This window comes from Corvus kubaryi, unplaced genomic scaffold (genome assembly GCF_017639235.1).
Source record: "Corvus kubaryi isolate FWS band 111438036 unplaced genomic scaffold, C.kubaryi_AGA036_p1.0 65000, whole genome shotgun sequence".
NCBI lineage: Eukaryota > Metazoa > Chordata > Aves > Passeriformes > Corvidae > Corvus > Corvus kubaryi.
Genome location: NW_024581681.1, coordinates 77,679 through 95,553, shown reverse-complemented (window position 1 = coordinate 95,553; position 17,875 = coordinate 77,679). Strand labels below are relative to the sequence as shown.

General features: G+C 36.3%; 1 protein-coding gene across 1 annotated transcript in view; it reads right to left on the bottom strand.

The window, feature by feature from the left end:
- The window catches only part of LOC121672841 (dynein heavy chain 5, axonemal-like), a 145,199-nt gene that overhangs the window by 98,029 nt on the left and 29,295 nt on the right, over positions 1-17,875 (bottom strand). Inside the window, exons 28-38 of the mRNA XM_042045748.1 lie at positions 17,617-17,779; positions 14,996-15,107; positions 14,548-14,676; positions 12,968-13,167; positions 12,711-12,864; positions 10,213-10,479; positions 9,886-10,014; positions 9,270-9,485; positions 7,112-7,258; positions 5,381-5,553; positions 2,355-2,533 (exon numbers count right to left, since the gene is read on the bottom strand). Of these exons, the coding sequence (XP_041901682.1) occupies positions 2,355-2,533; positions 5,381-5,553; positions 7,112-7,258; positions 9,270-9,485; positions 9,886-10,014; positions 10,213-10,479; positions 12,711-12,864; positions 12,968-13,167; positions 14,548-14,676; positions 14,996-15,107; positions 17,617-17,779 (1,869 nt within the window). The remainder of the gene's footprint in view (positions 1-2,354; positions 2,534-5,380; positions 5,554-7,111; positions 7,259-9,269; positions 9,486-9,885; positions 10,015-10,212; positions 10,480-12,710; positions 12,865-12,967; positions 13,168-14,547; positions 14,677-14,995; positions 15,108-17,616; positions 17,780-17,875) is intronic.

Genomic DNA, 17,875 nt, shown 5'->3' with positions numbered 1-17,875 from the left:
CAAACCTCAACTCTGACCCAACCAGAACTTCAAATCATAATTTTATAGTATACCATATATGCTGTATTAGTTATATTTTTCTATTTCTTTTTTTCTGAAGATCCAACTTCTTGTCTTTACAGAAGAAGTCTGGAAACATGCCTGCAGGCAGGCCAACACCACCTCTCCCTGCCTCTTTTCTCCTCACTGCTAAACCTGCTAATGTCTGATGACTTGACCCACACCACCACATAAAGCGAAAAGTTTGGGTTTGGAAACACTGGTGATGGAGCACCAAACCTATCACAGACGTGGAAGTCTGAAAAATTTCCCATTGTGTGCACTGAAATATGTAGTGTGTTTCATGAGAACTTTCTTATCAGTCTGCATGAAAGTGCTTCTACGGCTGAGAAGAACTATCCCTTTTTTCCATTAAAGACCTCATATGCGGTAAAGAATCTTCATCTGAACTCACTTTGCTGTTTATATTAAATCAAAAGGAGCTCATTTCCTTCCCTAATTTCAGTATATCCACTCTTCAAGAAATAGCAGATATTTTAAAGACATAAAAAAGGTGATTGCAAGCCAGGTCCTTCCAAGTAGTGACACTAAGTCCAAAACAACTGACTTCATATGTCCCTTCACAAATTAAAGCAATAATGTCTTATATACTTTTACTCCCAGACACACAACAGCCTGATGAATGCTGCAAAAACCCACCCTATTCAGGCTCTATTTAGCTGGATCTATTACCTAATTCTCAGGCAAATTCTCTGAGAGGCAAGCTACAATCCCACTTGCAAATTTACTGAGATAAGCAGTCACAGGCATCATGGTTGCTTGAGCAGCAATTAGATGAGTTCTATAAACATCTTTTCTAGCTCATATTGAACACCAGCATGCCATTAAATGAGGCAGCCAGAGAAGAAGGACACATTACACAGTACTACTTTTCTTCTGCAGCATATGATGACAATATTACATGGAAAATGGTCAGCTTATAGAAAAACAACAGAAAAAGAAAGCTGAGCCCTAAAATTCAACTTGTGCTCTTAGACACAGAAATTGTGTCCAGTTTTAATAAAAGAAATCAACGACAAGCTGCAATTACCACTATTGCCTCAATCTGAAATGGGAAAGGATAAGTTGCCAAAGTGCTCAGGATAAGAAGACAGAAAAAAAAGCAAGGATACAAAACTAGGTGTCTGAACCGACACAAGTCACAAACAGTTTAATACAAAGAAGTGAACATAAAGAGATACAAACATTTTCACAGAAGGAGTAGAGCAGAAGAAGACAAGAGCTTGGTGAGATCAAAAACAAACCCACTGCAAGGAGAAACAAGGCTAACATCTCCCCTACAGACTGATGGCTGCAGGTACAGCAGAGACCCAGTATATTGGCACTATGAGCATATTCAGACATCCCAGGCCTCTTCTGTCCAATAACAGTGAGCAAAATAAACCTCTGACACTAAAGGTCTGCACACATGATACAAGATGTGCAATCAAAAGTTGGCCGAAAGCTGTGGGGGTTACAAGAGGTGCTTTGAGAAACTTGTGACCTTAACTGAAGGTATTCACATGCATAGGTGGTTCAGTCTCTAGCTCAGAAATGTTCCTCTGTTTAAAAAATCATGGCCAGCTTTGTTGGCTTCTTAATTAAAACTAAGTATTACCCCCAGATTATATTTTAGCCTTATTACAACTGTGAAAATTTTGTTTATGATACCTTATGTTAGAGTTAAAAGCCCACCACTCACAGAAAATGGTGGCATTCTGTGGTCTGTCAGTCCATATATAAATGCAGCTATACACAAGAAAACAGACCATTATAATGGAGCCTACACATTTGGGATCACTAATCACTTTTTGCAAAACTAAATTCAAAGCTTTGTTTATCATGAAGAGTTATCAGAATTTGACCACTGTCTCATTTTCCTGGTCTCAAGAGAGTCCCAGGGTTTGAAATGAGACACTGCAACATTTTGCATATTTCCCTTCCTTGCACGATATCATTAAGCTTCACATTTGATTGTCTTGTTCAACACAAATCTGGCAAATAATAAATATAAATCCTCTCCACATGAGATGGGTGGGATAGAGGCATTAAAAAACCAGTAGGATTAAAAGGGAAAAGGAAAAGTAGACATACATAGGAAACACCATCCAATAATATTTGAACAGAAAAAAATACTGGAAAGCATGCAGGAAAAAAAGGGGAAAAATCAAATAAAATCAAATATCAGGTAAAGTTGATGAGTGCCTGGAAAGAAGAGGAAACGGAATGAAAATGCCCTCCAAATCATTGCTAACTCACTACTGAAGGGACAAAAGTTTATGACTCTAAAATGAACAAAGGAGATACTTTCTTACCTTTATAAATACGACCAAGTCCTCTGTAGTCCATTTGGTCTGAACAATTGAAAACAACAACATACTTTCCCAGGCATTTGCCCATGTCTTTAGTTGTCTCTGTCTTCCCTGTCCCGGCAGGTCCTGCTGGTGCACCACCCATACTCAGGCCCAGGGCCTGTGCCAGAGTGATGTAACACCTAAAGACAGAACAAACAGATCTGTGAATCTTTTCCTTCCATTAATTACTTGAGGTCCATCAATGCAACCACAACAGTTATATTATCCAGAGCTGGGGAAGGGGGCAGAAGTGGTTGTACTTCCATACGGTGAGTCCTCAGTCACCCTCTTTGCACACTGTGCAGCTGAGTTACCAGGACCAACTTTGCTTGACCTGCAGAAAAGCATTCATCCAACACAGCCATGACCGCAACAGCCCAGGAAATCCACAGGCTAATTCTAAATGCTGAATACCAAAATACTATAGTATTGTGATTTTTTCAGACTACTATACACCCTTCCTCCGTGACTTAACCTCATTCTGCAGCACCCAGAGCCACTGGATTTCTGCCTTTTCCCCCTCCCTCCTACTCTCTCCTCAGAGCATTCAAGATGGGCTCTCTGATCTGGCAGTAGGAAGGCACAGAGCATGAAAGCACCTCCTGTTCTTGACATTTCTGTAGCAGCCAAACCATAGCATTGCTGCCAGTCACATGAGGTCTTTGAGTTCCGGGAGGGTAATGGATGAGAGGGAAGATTGCAATGGGCAATGGAGAAAGAGAAGGAATCCATGAGTCCTATGATCATCTTCTGCTTCAGTCTCCATCCTGGGTTGAGATCCTCAGGTTTAAGTCTCAGCCTCCCCTAATGGTCTGGAGGTTACTGAAGGGTGTAGAAAGCCTGTTGCTCTAGTCTCCAATGGTCAAAAATCACAGCAAACACATTTCAGCACTGTGAAACTCAATAGCTTTATTATATATGTGGGGAGATAAAATGGGCACTGGAAAAAAACCCAAATGATAGCACCTAATATGACTTCTTATGAAACAACAGAATACTCCTTCTAATATAGCAGTAAGAATGCTTTATCATCTTATTACTCAGTGATCAGTTAACAGGCAGTCATTTAACACATAAAAAATAGCACTCCCTAACAATGTTGCTACTGAAAATGAGGTAAGGACAAACTGAATACACAGCACAAGTTTTATATAGACCTTCCATTTCATTTTTGGTGTATGCCATGACATGGACTGTGTCTGATATGAAGTGTAGGAGCATTCAGTTTCAGTGCCATTATCATCATGCAATGTACTACCAACTGTGTGTATTCATAATGTGCTTAGGGAATCTCTCTGAACGTGAAATCATTAGCTAAACAGCATTTGACTCCAAACTGATTAACAGAACAAAGACACCATTACCTGAAAATTTTCAGAAGCTCAGACAACTCCACATAGCAGTATTACAAATATTAAAATGGAAAAAGCCCACAAAGGGAATAAAACCTGTTGTTGTGCAACATTGCTTAGGTACATAAGTTTCCCATGCTAACACTAGGAAACATGTCTTCTTCAAATACCCTTTCAACATGATAGTGGACAGCCTCCAATCCCTGCAGCTTTGTTAGGCTCTTCCAGGGTTGTCCAAAGAGAGATATGCCTGTTCTCTCCATCATTGTGGTTATTATTATTATTATTATTATAGTTTAAACTTATTTAAAAGGCTTGCTTTCTTCAACCATGTCACCCTGTGCTAATTTTCAATCTCATGTGACACAGCACCTTGTAGAATCATAATATATCCAATGTCCAGTTCTAGTCCAATTCCTGCCTCTGCACAGGACAAACCACACCACATGCCTGAAAGCATTGTCCAAACACCTTTTGAACACTGGCAGGCTTGGTGCCATGACCATGTTGGATTTTCAATTCTGTGAATAAATTTTGAACGACAACATTTTCTTGATATTGGCTCTCCTGGTGGGCAAAAATATTGTCAGTGTGGTAGTGCAACCATAGCCACTTATCAAGTGCATGTGTACTGCTGCAAACAAACCTCTGTCTAACATAGGAACAGTAGTGCATAACATAGAATTTGGGAGATGTGTGTTATTTATTAAAAGCCAGGTATCCACACGCAGGGGTCTGGCTTTCTTAAATAGCTCACAGGGAGTAATTTTTTTTCAGGAAAAAATCTGAATTTTCATTAGTAAATAAAAGCTAGTAGCACAGACAATGCAAAGAAAATTCCAAAATTAACTCTAGATGGGGTTTTTAGCAAACTGGTCTACTGGGAAATGTCCCAACCTAAGGGGGTTGGGACCAGATGATCTTTGAAGCCCTCCAAACCACCCAATCTAAAACACCCTATAATGCTATGATCCTATAAATGATCGACCATGCAAAGTATTTTGACATTCATATCCACATATAAAAGAACAAGCTCTGGCATAGCAAATATATCTGTCTCTTGCCTGGACTAACCAAGTACTTCAGGAAAATAGGCAACTAATGGTACTGTGCTGTGTAACTAACAATCAAGCAATAAAAAGTTCTCCTTATGTTTGTCCTCAGAGTTTTTCTATGTTTATAGTCCTGCAGTTCCCCATAGGCCTTGCTTAAAACCATACTTGTGCTAGTTATCCAATGGTATGTCCTGTGTTACTGCTTTTTCCTACAGGGTGACTTCAAATTAATCACTTGCTGTAATACCAAATTCTCATGCAACTACTTGCTTATTGAAGGCAGCAATATATTGGTGCTTAGATTGACTCTGTTTAGGCTGGTGAAGTGTATGGTGTTCAGGTGCATTTATCTTGAGAACAAGTAAGTTTTTCAACGCCAATCACAACGCTCAAGCAAACACTCAAATTCAACCTGCTTTCAATAGCTGAATATATAAGCACTGGCCTCTGCTGTTCACCAGCGATATTGCAGCACTATAGTGCAACCTAAGTAATTCTGGCTCGTGAAAGTTAAAAGAATTAAGTCAAAGGAATCAAATCTTAGCTCCAATACTATTCACTTCATTTCTTTTATAAATACCTGTCAGTTAAGGGAGTTATAACAAGCCTGTCTGTACACCCTAAGTATTCATTGCAGTAGGTGAACTCTACATCAGTGATTTTGATAATGCATTTATCCAAGTCTTCCAGAAAATAAAATCGAGACTGTTTTTGCCATTCAAAATCAGACGGAGATTTAATGTTCATGCGGACCTATCATGGAAAAGAAAGATCATTAACACAGAAATGAATCAGTACAGGAAAAAAAGGCCTACTTCATATAAATTCATTACCTTGAAGAATGAGCACAAAATCTGTCAGGAGTCAAGATATCCAGAATTATCTTTTCAAACCTGTCTCTATGACATGCTCTGAAACTTCTGTCCACTTTGATTTTCCTCTGAATTTTGCACAGAGATTATGAATTGTGTCTTACAGAGATATTGAAAAAGTCATGGAAAACATAAAAAATTAACAATACTGTCTGTCCTGCATGGCATCTGCACCATTACTCACAGAAATACCAAATTGTGGACAATACTTGAACACATTGTATAGACATCTATGTGCTTGTTTATTTGGGTTGTGTTTCTCAGTATGAACTTGCCAGGCACATATTTAGACTTGTGGTAATTAATAGATCTTGTTTCATTATTATTGGCGCTGGATCTCAAAATCACTGGCCTCTTACAATAACCACATTGCCCTGGTTATTGGCCTTGAAAACATGGTGTAAGGTGAAGAGGAGGTTCTGGAACCTCAGCCACTTCCCTCTCCTTTATCTCAATCACAAAAGGATGTGTTCAGCAGAGAATAGAATGTTTTAAGAGAGAAGGATATTATTACATATACCACTTAAGAACCCTCTCCCCAGTTTTGGACTTGCTCCTGACTTTTTATTTCATATACAGGACCTTTAAATTTAACCAATTTTACATAATTTTATTACAATGTGACATTAAATTAATTAAGGAAATAGTTATGAAGATAAATTAAAAATTACAGGCAGAGGATAAAACCCCACACTTATCTTAGAAGCCAGTAGTTTTCTTTCTAGAGTTCAGTACTTTTCCTTATTATTTTCCATTTTTCTTTACACATGAACTGGATTTTTATCTTCCTAACATATATGCATAAATTAAGCAATGCAGTATTGCATTATTGAATTATTGAATGAATTGCATCATTCAAGCCCTTTGGAAGTTATTTTACTTCCATTTTTATAATTATGCTTTCATTTATTCAACATACTTATCTAAAGGAAGTCTGAGGCAACTCAGTTATAAAAAAAATTAAAATATCTGTCGTATTTATTGTTGCTACCCTCTTCAAATATTGAAGCCTCACTGCTTTTACCTTTGAATAATTATTACCTTACATCAACACATAGGTTGGGTTAGAAATCACAAGATTGATGGGAATACTAAAGGGAGATTTTCTACATTTACATTTCAATCAATGCATTAAATCTTCAAGTTGAGAAGATAGGTTAATTTTAAAAGCTAAACTTTTTTGCTCACAGTGAATTTGTGCATGATAAGTATAAACAACCATTTTAAGAACTGAAGTCTAAACCTATGAGCACACCTATATAATTCACCCTTCTCACTGCATGACATCTATATTAAATCAGAATAAATCTGATATGCTCTATCACAGCAGTCATGTCAGAGATACTCAAAGAGAATAGATTCTAAGATCTGCTTATAATTTTTTTATATGTGCGAGACCTAACATACAGAAAGCCCCTTGAAGATTTTCCAAAACTTACCAAATCATCAAAGATATCCTTCTGGTGCACATGAATGGTGATTAAAGTTTCATATTTTGTGCGCTCCATTCTTGTCAGATTGTGTGTTGTCATGTCAATCAAATCATTTAAAAGTTCCAAGAACTTCTGATTTGTTGTGTGCATTACCTTTTCCACAAGCAAGAATGATCATATTAATACGAACACCATTTGTTCTTCCAGTATTTAGAATTAAAAAGTAAAAACCAAAAAAATTTTGAAAACATCCAGGCTTATAATGTCCATATTCTGCTTTGTATTTATTAGGCTTGGAATCCTAAACTTGGATTTGCAGGCTGCTTTCCATTCATGCATTCTTATTAACGCCGCAAAATATTACTGCGTCCGGCAGCCATAGGGAGGAGGAGAGAAGATCCAGCAGGCAGGAATTGTGCAGCAAGATTGATTTACTTAATTATTTTACAAACTCTTTTATAGACTTTTTTCTTCATAGTCTAATTGGACAAAGGATCAGCCACCCCCCTGGGGTGATTGGCTAAAATCCTAAATATCCATTGTCAAAATATTTTTCTACTGTACCATAAACAAAGCTCTACAAGGTCACAGGTGTTCATTGTTTACAGAACTTCTGCAAATATCTTCGTGAGAGAGAAAAGTATCTCACAGCTTAGAAAGAAGCAGGAAAATTCCTTGCTAACAGCAATATTGTATCCACACATTCTTACCCAACAGAGTACAATAAGGTTATATCTAGATAAACAGGTCACACTGTAAGATTTTATTCCAAGACTCTTGCTCCTTCTACTATACATTACATTTTCAGCTGACTGCATCCCTGCATATATTCAGACCCATCAGTCAATGATTTTGGGTATTATAGATCAGCCCAAGCTGTATCTACTCTTTAGGGGGAACAAGAACCTGAAGATCTGTGACGTCCTTTAACCAGAGGAGGGAGAAAATGTAGTATAATTTTAGATGCTGATGCTAAAATACTAATTTATTTTGTGGTACCAAATCTATTACAAAGTTCCACAAAATACAATACCAACAATACAATACTGACTTACGTAAACAGCATCAGTCTCTGTCAGTGATGCTCCTGCTACACAACAAAAAACACTGAGATTTAAGAAAGAGCAGCTCATTTATACTTCTTTTCCAAATGTGTGAAAGAACAATCACACTAGCTTTCTGTAAATACATGCAGAGTCTACAACTCACATGGTTTGCTGAGGAAAAAAATGCTAAAAACTCTGTTAAAACTAACAGAGAATTAAATAACCTCCACAGCCCCCCCAAACACACACATGCAGTTCAGCCCAAACAACCACAAAAGTTGTTTTCTTGTTAATGCAAAAGAATCTTTGCACCTAGTTATTCTATGAGCTGGAGTGGACTAAAAGCAGGTTTATGCCGTTTTTAAATTTTGAACACTGCAGAAAAAGTAGCAGTAAATGGTTCTCTCTATAGTCTAAGCCCTTGCTTTCATGCAGTATCGAAGTACAGCATGGTACAGTTGCCCTCCATTTACTTTTGTGGTAGGATGTTGTTACTTGTTCTTTGTTCAATCTCACTGTATGTTCCTGATAAATGGTAGTTTGCAACCCTTTAGTTCACATCCTCCCCTTCCTCCTTCATAGATTCACTGTTAGTAATAACACCTTGGTTGCTAACGGCATCTTCTCCACATGTTTGAGATTAAACCAACACCTCCTGAAATGGTTTCTATTCTTCCCCTTCCCCAGAAAAAGAGATCATCAGCTGAAGGATGTAATACATTTGGATAGAGTAGACCAATGTCCACAAAGCACAGTTACTTCCCCAAAGTTCAGGAGTTCTTATTTCTTTCCAAATTTGATTTTGTGAAAGTAACAGGATAAGATTTCCCATATTCCCAAATTAAGAAACTGTCCCTTCCCAAGATGACTGCACTAACAAAACAACAGAGAAAATCACAGGATTAGGAACAACTCTAAAGCACATGCTGGGGGATAATGAGGAGGAGTGACTTCTTAACACATTTTTTATTATTCTGTTTTCCCGTTAGCTTATTTGTAATTCTGGTTAATTAACTAGTACTTTGTGCTTTTTCCTACATGTTACTTTTAACTTCTCACAATATGTACTGTTACAAGCAATGCTTCTAATAAATCCCCAAAGATTCATTAAATACTACCTTTCTGTCAGTTTTGGTACTGTTCAGTGCTTTCTCTGCATCTCTGGTCCAGATAATTTGAATTCCCAGAAGTCCTATTTGTGCAGGAAACATTGCCTGAAAGTCATACATCTTAAATTCTGAATCATTAATGGCCATTGATGCCTGTCTAATGATGGTGTGGATTGTTTTCCTAATCCCATTCAGCAGCTGACCTAACCAGAATTCCACACTGCCCTGAAATAAACAAGAAAGTACTTTTAAAGAATTAGTTTATAAATAATTCACAAGGAGCAAGAGTTCTACGTGACTTTTTTCCCAATCATTCGTAATCCCATTTCCATATTTGTTATTCCCTGATTTTTAAAAGATTCCTTTCCTCTTTCTGCTCCACTGCCCTTCTAGAGGTATGTGATGGATTTGGCACTTCACAGCACTACTGCTGAGAAAACAGGTAAAGCAATCGTTACAAACTGACACAAATGTCCTGTCCTTTCTACTTTTTGCTCTTGCTGTTCACATTGGGAGGTTTTCATTCAGCTAGTCAAATAACAGCATGATGCAATACTGTTGGCCTCTAAAACATAAATCTACTTTAAATCAAGTAATGAAAAACTGCAATATATACTTTCATTACCTGAGCTAAAACTGGTTCAATAATATTGACCTGCTCTCCTTCTTGAGATTCAAACAGTAAAATCTGGTCGTAGTTTTTTTCATGAAATCCCACTCGGTTAACATTGTCAAACAAACTTAATAAATGTGCCTACAAGAGAATCAGAAAAAAAACCCTCCATAAACTGATCTGATATGGCATTGCCACTTGGTCTTTAAATGCTGTATTAGAATAGTCCATAAATCTTTCCATAAGTGAAAGAAATTCTCTCAAATAAACAACAAAATCCTCCATGGTCCTCACTTAGTAATATCGACCATAAGAACACTATTGCTATATTACTTGTACCTGAATAGTGTGAGAATCAGATGCTTGACCAAGGATTTCCAGAAGAGCAGGGTCAGATACAAAAAAAAATCTTGGAAATATTAACCGCTTTTTTTCCAAATAGCCAGTCAGTGATTTCTGACAGATTTCCAACTGTTCCAGCAAATGTGGTAACAGCTGTGCCAAAGTCTCATCTCCAATACAGCACTGCACAATGTTTGATGTTTCATGGGCTCTCTGCATAATTCTCTGCCACGATTTATCAATGTTCTGAAATCTTCTGGCTTCCTGAAATACATGATAAATGCATTAGCTTTTCTTCTTGTTTTTCATATTCTAAAAATTAAATAATTCTGTCAGACAAGGTAGCAGTTTAATATTGCCCTTGCTGTTCAAGTCTTCTTTACAGGACTAACATACGAATATTTATAGGCATGCTTATTATTGACCAGATTTCAAATTGCAGGAGAAAGAGTACAATGGGAAAGCTCCGGAAATGTTTTACTTCATGTTGGGCACCAAAATTGTCCACATAAAAGGATTCCAACACACATGAGAAAACTCAAAAAGCAGCTTCCTCAGAAATTATAGCCTTCCTAACAGCAATACACAAAGTCATGTAAGCTGTTAGCAGCAATACTTGAGGAACAAAACCAGTATACACAGTCTGAAGCTGCTACATTTGTACATTACAAGTGTTGCAGGTGAACAGAGAAAAAATCTCAGACTGGGAGCTGAAAAATATTTTTATACACTGGGTATATTTACATTAAAAACTCTTTCTTCACCTAAAACAAATGAAATGTTAATGAAATCATAAATCGCCTGAGAGCTAGAAGAAGATCCAAAGCAATTTGTCTGTCACAAGGCAGGATCATACCCAAAATATCTATCTGTCTCGTGTTTAGTGATGCTCAGTGATGGAGATTTAGAAGCCTGTCCAGGCAATCTTTGACACTGGTGACTCTCTTTTAATCAGACACTGAGAACATGGGTTTTTTCTTCCTGTTGAGAACAACCCTTATATTTAAAAAAGCTTATCACATCTTCTCTTCAGTTTTCACTTTTCCTCAAGCCAAACAAGTCTAGTTTGTTGAATCTTTTATTGTGCCTCATCCTTCCTGGATAGTTCCTCATTCTTACCACCCTCTTCTGTGCTCTCTCAAATTTGTCTGTGTGTTTCTTTGGCCAAAACCAGGTACAATATTCTAGTTATTAGTTATTGATGCTTATGCATTCCACTCTTCTGCATTTTACAAACCAGCAAGCTAAAATTCATTTTCTGGTAGTACTATCAGAGACAATGGCAAAAGCCTACCACAATGTATGGCAATTAGTGTTTTTCCTCTATCCACAAAGCCCCTTGCCCACCCTAAAAATAAATTAGATTTGTTCAACATGTTTTGCTCCTAACAAATTCATGTTGAATGAACATTATTAATCTCCTTGCTAATTTCCAGATGCTAACAGTTACTTGTTGCAGTATTCATCCAGAAATTGCAATTAAGCCCCACTCCTCACTACTCCTCCACCAAGCTGTTCCTTCTCCTCCTTCTTTAAAAACAGTCACTACATTTGTTTTTTCCAGAACATTGGTTCACGTATCTGTCATCCTTGGAAGAAGTAGCTTTAGCAGCTTTTTTTAATCTGCAAAAGCTGTTTATTAACTCTCTAATAAACATTAACTACATAAATATATCTCATGAACTAAAAAAAAAAAAATGGTTATCTAAACAACAATTAAGAAAGCTTTATTTAACTTACAAAAATTAATCTTAATTTGGGTTATTGCAAGGCTTCAATTATAAAATATGTGGCCTGAAATAAATTAATATCTAATAATTTCCCGTTAATAGCTGTTTTGTTAAATTACCATTTGATCCAGAGCAACTGAACTGTGGTGTATTAGAACTACATGAAAACCCCTCATTAGCAGACACAGCAAAAAGAATGATTTTTTTCTGCTATTTCTCTCCTGCTCAGTTCATTCCTTAACTCTTGTGCAGCTGCTGCCTTGAAAGGTCATCACTGCCTTTTGAAGAGGTTGCAATGGTTCACACAGATTAGCACACATACAGTTCCCAAGCCTGGGAGCATCTCTCTGTGGGACTTCATTAAACTGAGTCCTAGCAAGTACAGAATTCATATACAAAATCTGTCATTCCATTATTACAGCTTACAACCTATAAATGTGTGCACAGGGGAGGAAAGAGATATTTGTACATACGGCAAAAGCGATAAATCAGTTTCATGCCATTAAGTGTACTAACCCACTAATATTGCAAGCAGGAACATTTGAGCTTGAATTACAAACAGTTGTGTTCCTGTAGGTTTCACCAAGTTCTAAGCAATTTAACTAGACAGATTCTAGTTTGGCAAAGCTTCTTCTGAATTGCCTATGCACAGCCCACAAATCTTATATGAATTATATGCATTCAAAATAAACTATGCAGGCAAAAAACCACCCATGATGTGGCTAATTTCCTGGTACAATATATTGTTATTATAAAGCAATATACCTGAGGTAATTGTTTTGCAATGTCTCCACCAACAAACACAGCTTCAAGGTAAATCCAGAGGTTTTGTACAGTAATCCAGTTTTCAATTATCTCTGCAGTATTGGTCAGTTTCTGAACCCATTGTTGTATAGTGGGCTTAAATGGTGCATTATACCTGCATGAACATGAATCAAAGGGAAGAACTGAAGATGATAATTGTTTTCTCTGGGGGGTGATTAGATTTACACAATATATGCATTTACTACGTCATCTTGTACCGGTTGATCATGAGTGACCCCAGTATCATGAGGCTGTCTTCCACCAAAGCTACTTTCTCTGATATATCTGATCCTTTCAGAAGAAGCTCTCCTCGAGTTTTGAATTGGCCAAAACTGAAAGTATGAGCATTCCATTCACTGATGACATGCTGCAATTTTGCTTCAATATCCTTTTCTTTGACAGCACCGATGCAGATATCCTGCATAAAATTAAAATAGTAAATTACATTCCTCTAAGACTATTATAAAGCACACTTATAAAGACTATTAAAATGTATTGGATTGATCCAGATCTCAGTGTGAGTTCAAGCTAATGAAAATACACATCAAAACACCTCAAAGTTACTATATTTCAAACAAGATTATATTCTAGTACTACTTGTAACAGGTACATTTTATGGGCTATACTCCATCTTCACTACTACTAGCACCTTATACACACGAAATTCACTGAGTCAGTGAATCTGCAGGAAGATTTTTCCTCTCGGTACATATTAATATTTGAAATCAAATAAACTGGCAGAGGGGTTTAAAGAAAATAAACATTACCAATCAAAACCAATAAATATTCCCAGAACAGCATGTAGAGAGACAACATAACTGTCTGCTACTTCTTGAAGACAGTGAGGACAGGACTGTCATAGAGCTGGTTATTGCATCAGAGAGAAAAGGATCAAATACTCAGACTGGATCCCAAATTCCGGTTCAGGAGTACATCGGATTCTATCACAGGTTTCAAGTGTTTTCTGGAGTGTAAGGCTGGAACTATGAACCGTTCACAAGGCTTAAATTCTTTTCTGGGAATTGGGTACAGCAGAGGTTTGATTTCATGGTTTTCCCTTAAAAATGCTCATTTGTGGAACAAGACAAAACAGGTCACTACTGTAGAAGGAATACAGATTTAGCTAAGTGACCACAGAACTGAAGTTAGAAACTGTTGGGGTTTTACTTCTTTAGTTTTAGCTATGCTTTGTTCTTGTAAAAGGTAACAAGCATGAAGCCAAGGCACTTGCTAGATAACTACTGTCCCCAAAACTGAGGAGACAATAGCTTTGTAGCTTGTGCACACTCCCTATGCCTTCTCATGTATTTGTGCTCTTGTCAAGAGTCACTTTTGAAATACAAAACAACCTCATTCTCCTTTATTCCCATATCCTCCACTTCTACTGTGTTCCAAGGATTTTTAGCATTTAACAGGATCAATCTTACATCAACTATTTTCTTCTCTCTGGTTACAAATTTAAAGGGAAGAAAAGAATATATAAGCAGGCAGACCCTAAATAAGAAGCATGACAGAATCACACTACTCTTAAACCAACAGAAGTCCTCCTATGGAAGGATTAGTGTAATACTGTGTACATATTTAAATCTTCTCCTAAATAAAAGGGAAATAAACTAACCATCAGTGCCAATACCAAACCCCACTTTTTCAAAGGAATTCTCCAACTAAAACACTTTTTTTTTAATGCTACAAAGCTGACTAGAAACAGGATTTCAAAAGCACAGACTCCCAGATCACAAGTTAATAATTACCAAAAAAAACCCCAAACAAACAAAACAAAACAGGAAAGTACATGTACCTCAATATCTTCTTTATGTTTTAATAAAGGGGCATCCACTACGTTTTTTAAAGCAAAATTTTCAGAGTCAACATCAAAGTGATGCCCAGTTACTTGTTCAATTCTTTCCCAGTGTCTTGGCAACATTGCCTAGAAAAGTCCATAGGGATGGGGTTTTTAACATTGTATTAATTTTAGGACTAGAATGATCACATACTTTTGCACTGCATCTGTTAAACAAATAGGAGAGTCTTGATTTTCGTTCCATTGAAAGCATTAGTAGTTCTTCTAATCACATTACAAAGTCTTTTATTTTTCTATAACTAAGCCTAACTAGATTTTTTGCTAAAAATACAGCTGCTTTTATCTATAAAAAAGAATTATGGAAAGTATCTTATAGTCATATAGCATGGCCTTCACTAGAGTTTCTCAAGAGACTCTTATCTCCAAATTATTATGCTGAACATACTTTGTTTTTCATCATTTCAAGCAAAGGACAGGTCTCAGTGAAGTCATCAATTTTTTTTTTTAGGTCTTGAAAAGCTTGCCATTCCTTCAATGCTTTTGGCAACTTTCGGATTCTTTAAAAAGCACAAAAAGAAAGAAAAAATATTTTATTCTTAATAATCACCATTCACCACTTAATAGTACAATATATTGCCATTTTTCAATGAGTTAACCAGTAGAATCTAAATAATAATCCAGTTGCAAGCTGGCAATATTTTGTATGGTGGGTCATTTGTGACTGCAGGCATGAAACACTGCTAAAGACAGCACAAATTACACCAGAATGGTTTGGATCCTATTTCAGTTTGAATTAAAGGAAGTTAATTTCATGTACAAACCCATATCTGAAATTAAGTTCCTGCAGTGTTATTGTTTTAGTAAAATTTGTAAGTGCACCTGATTTTGAAAAGCAGTAAAAGGATTAAACATAACTTTTCCAAGCAAAATAAAGTATATCCTAAACTAAAACTAGTCTACTTTCAAAGAGAAAAACACTTCTGCTTCAATCAAAGAAGTCTTAATTCATACCTGGTTTGTATGAAAGATATTCAAAGCAAAATTTTTCCTTTATGCACAATTTAAGATGAAAAGAAATTAAAAATAAAGAACCTCTTGCACTGTGAATTGTCACAGCTCCTCTTGCTTCTAAACCAGTCATGCCAATTTTTGTCTGCCAAAGCTATGGACCAAAGACTGACAGCAGTTCTCTTACAGCTCAATTCCAGAAACTAAAAGCTGCATAAAACCTGCCCATAATGACAAATTCCTTCCAAAAAAATCTCCGTTTTTCACAGTTCAAAATCAGACAGATCTGTCACACAATGCTGGAACATGTGCAAATTCTTCACTGCTTGCTAGTAAGAGGCAGATGAACATATGCACACTGTCATGGCACTACAATAACTGCTATAGTCCTTCATCTTGAATCCAACAGTAGATAGCATTAAATATGCCAGAGGAAAACATTGCAGAATGGAAAATTTATACTCTGTCTTGTATCAAGAAGGCTTTAAGGGGCAGTTCCTGACATCTTCTATCCTGAGGCTCAGCAGGAACAATTCTAATAAACTTCTCTGGGGATGGCTATTAGAAATGGGATCTCTTAACTTGGTAATGAAAATGGCTATTTTTTTTAATTCTAATAACTTTTTCTTTTGCCTTAGTCTCAGTAATATCTTCTAAAAGCAAATTCCATGAGCTGCACACTATGTTAAAAAACTACTCCGTTGATCAGGTTTACATTTCTGTCCTAAACTTACTGGACATTCTCTTTACACTGTATTACAGTAAAATACAAAGGGAAACTTCTCTCCAACTGTTATTATAAACTTCTATAATGCTCTCTAAATATTTGTCCTTCTTATCTCTTTCTAATTGGATTTATTTTTACCTACAGTTATTTTTTTTTTAATTTTTTTTTTCCATGATTAGACGTTTTCTATTATATTACTATTGTTACAAGGGGTAGCAAAACAAAATTACATTAAAGAACTATGCAGATCTTTACAATTAGTCTAAAGCAGTAATTGCACTTCCAGCATTCCTGCTTCTTTCATAACACAGCATACCATCTCAGCTATTTCTGTGAGTACCCTCTGTACATTGTTTCAATTTCTCTGGCTTAAAAGAGCATTGCTCGATGCAATAATGCTAGCAGACTGCCAAAAGAAGGATAGTACCGGGTTAGACATTTATTGCAAAAAAAAAAAAACATTTACTGCCTATTGGTAGTCACCCTGCTCCAAACATAGCTTGACACTTGAGAGGAAAAACAAAAATGTCACACATGAAGTTCAAAGAGAAACACATAAATGAAAACTACTGCCGTGCAATGGCTTCCTTCAGGGTTCTGGAGAAGGAAGCATAAAAAGTCCTACAGCTTGTAAAATATAATTAACTACAGAAAAAAATCATGATGCAGATTCCAAAATTCTCCTGAAATTCAAGATGAAGACTTGAATTTTCCAAATGCAGAAGTATATATTATATATATATATATATATATATGTACTTCACATACATTAATTTTTACTATTCTGATTTTTAAAGAGGTTGTTTGGTGGGTTTTTTTCAAATAATTGACTAAAAGTTCAGTCAGTTTTTTGTGGAAAGCATTATTGCTCTCAAACCTCATAAATAACCCCTCAGAATTTAGTGTGGCTAGCTACCCTTCTTGAAATAACAATTACAATTTAGACAAATGTGCAGAAGTAAACAGTAGGTTCAAAATCCCACCTAATATCATAGACTAACAGTTAATTAGCTGTAAACTAAATCACGGAGAAGGTACTGTATAAGATCAGCTATGAAAGTTATTTATACTTACAACCACCTTGACACAGGTTTGTGCACTTTATTTATTAAATAAGCTACAGCCTACCATGTCAATATACCTCAACAAGCCTGAAGTGACTCATGAACCAGCTGCATGTTGCACCACAGTGCAGCTGTGCCCAACACTTGAGTAAGTCTGAGCTTGAGATGGACCAACATTCTTTGGCCACTCTGAGCAATTTTCACAAGCTAATTAAAAAACAGAGCTAGAAATAAAAATTGCATGCACTTCAACAGAAAACAACTTACTTGCTTTGAAAATCCAGAAGTCCACTGTTAATTTTTTCAATATTTAAATCATTCCAAAGCATTTCATTGTATCCATCGATACTAGCAGTAACTGTATTATAAAGACTGTAAAGTTTCTGAAGCAACGAAAGTTCACGTTTAATTTTGTGAAGTTCAGGATACTCTGTTTCAAATGGTAAAATTGGAAATTTGTGCCTGTTAATTAGGTATTCATGTCAAATGTATTCATGAACATAAGAATCAACACACTTCTAATAAT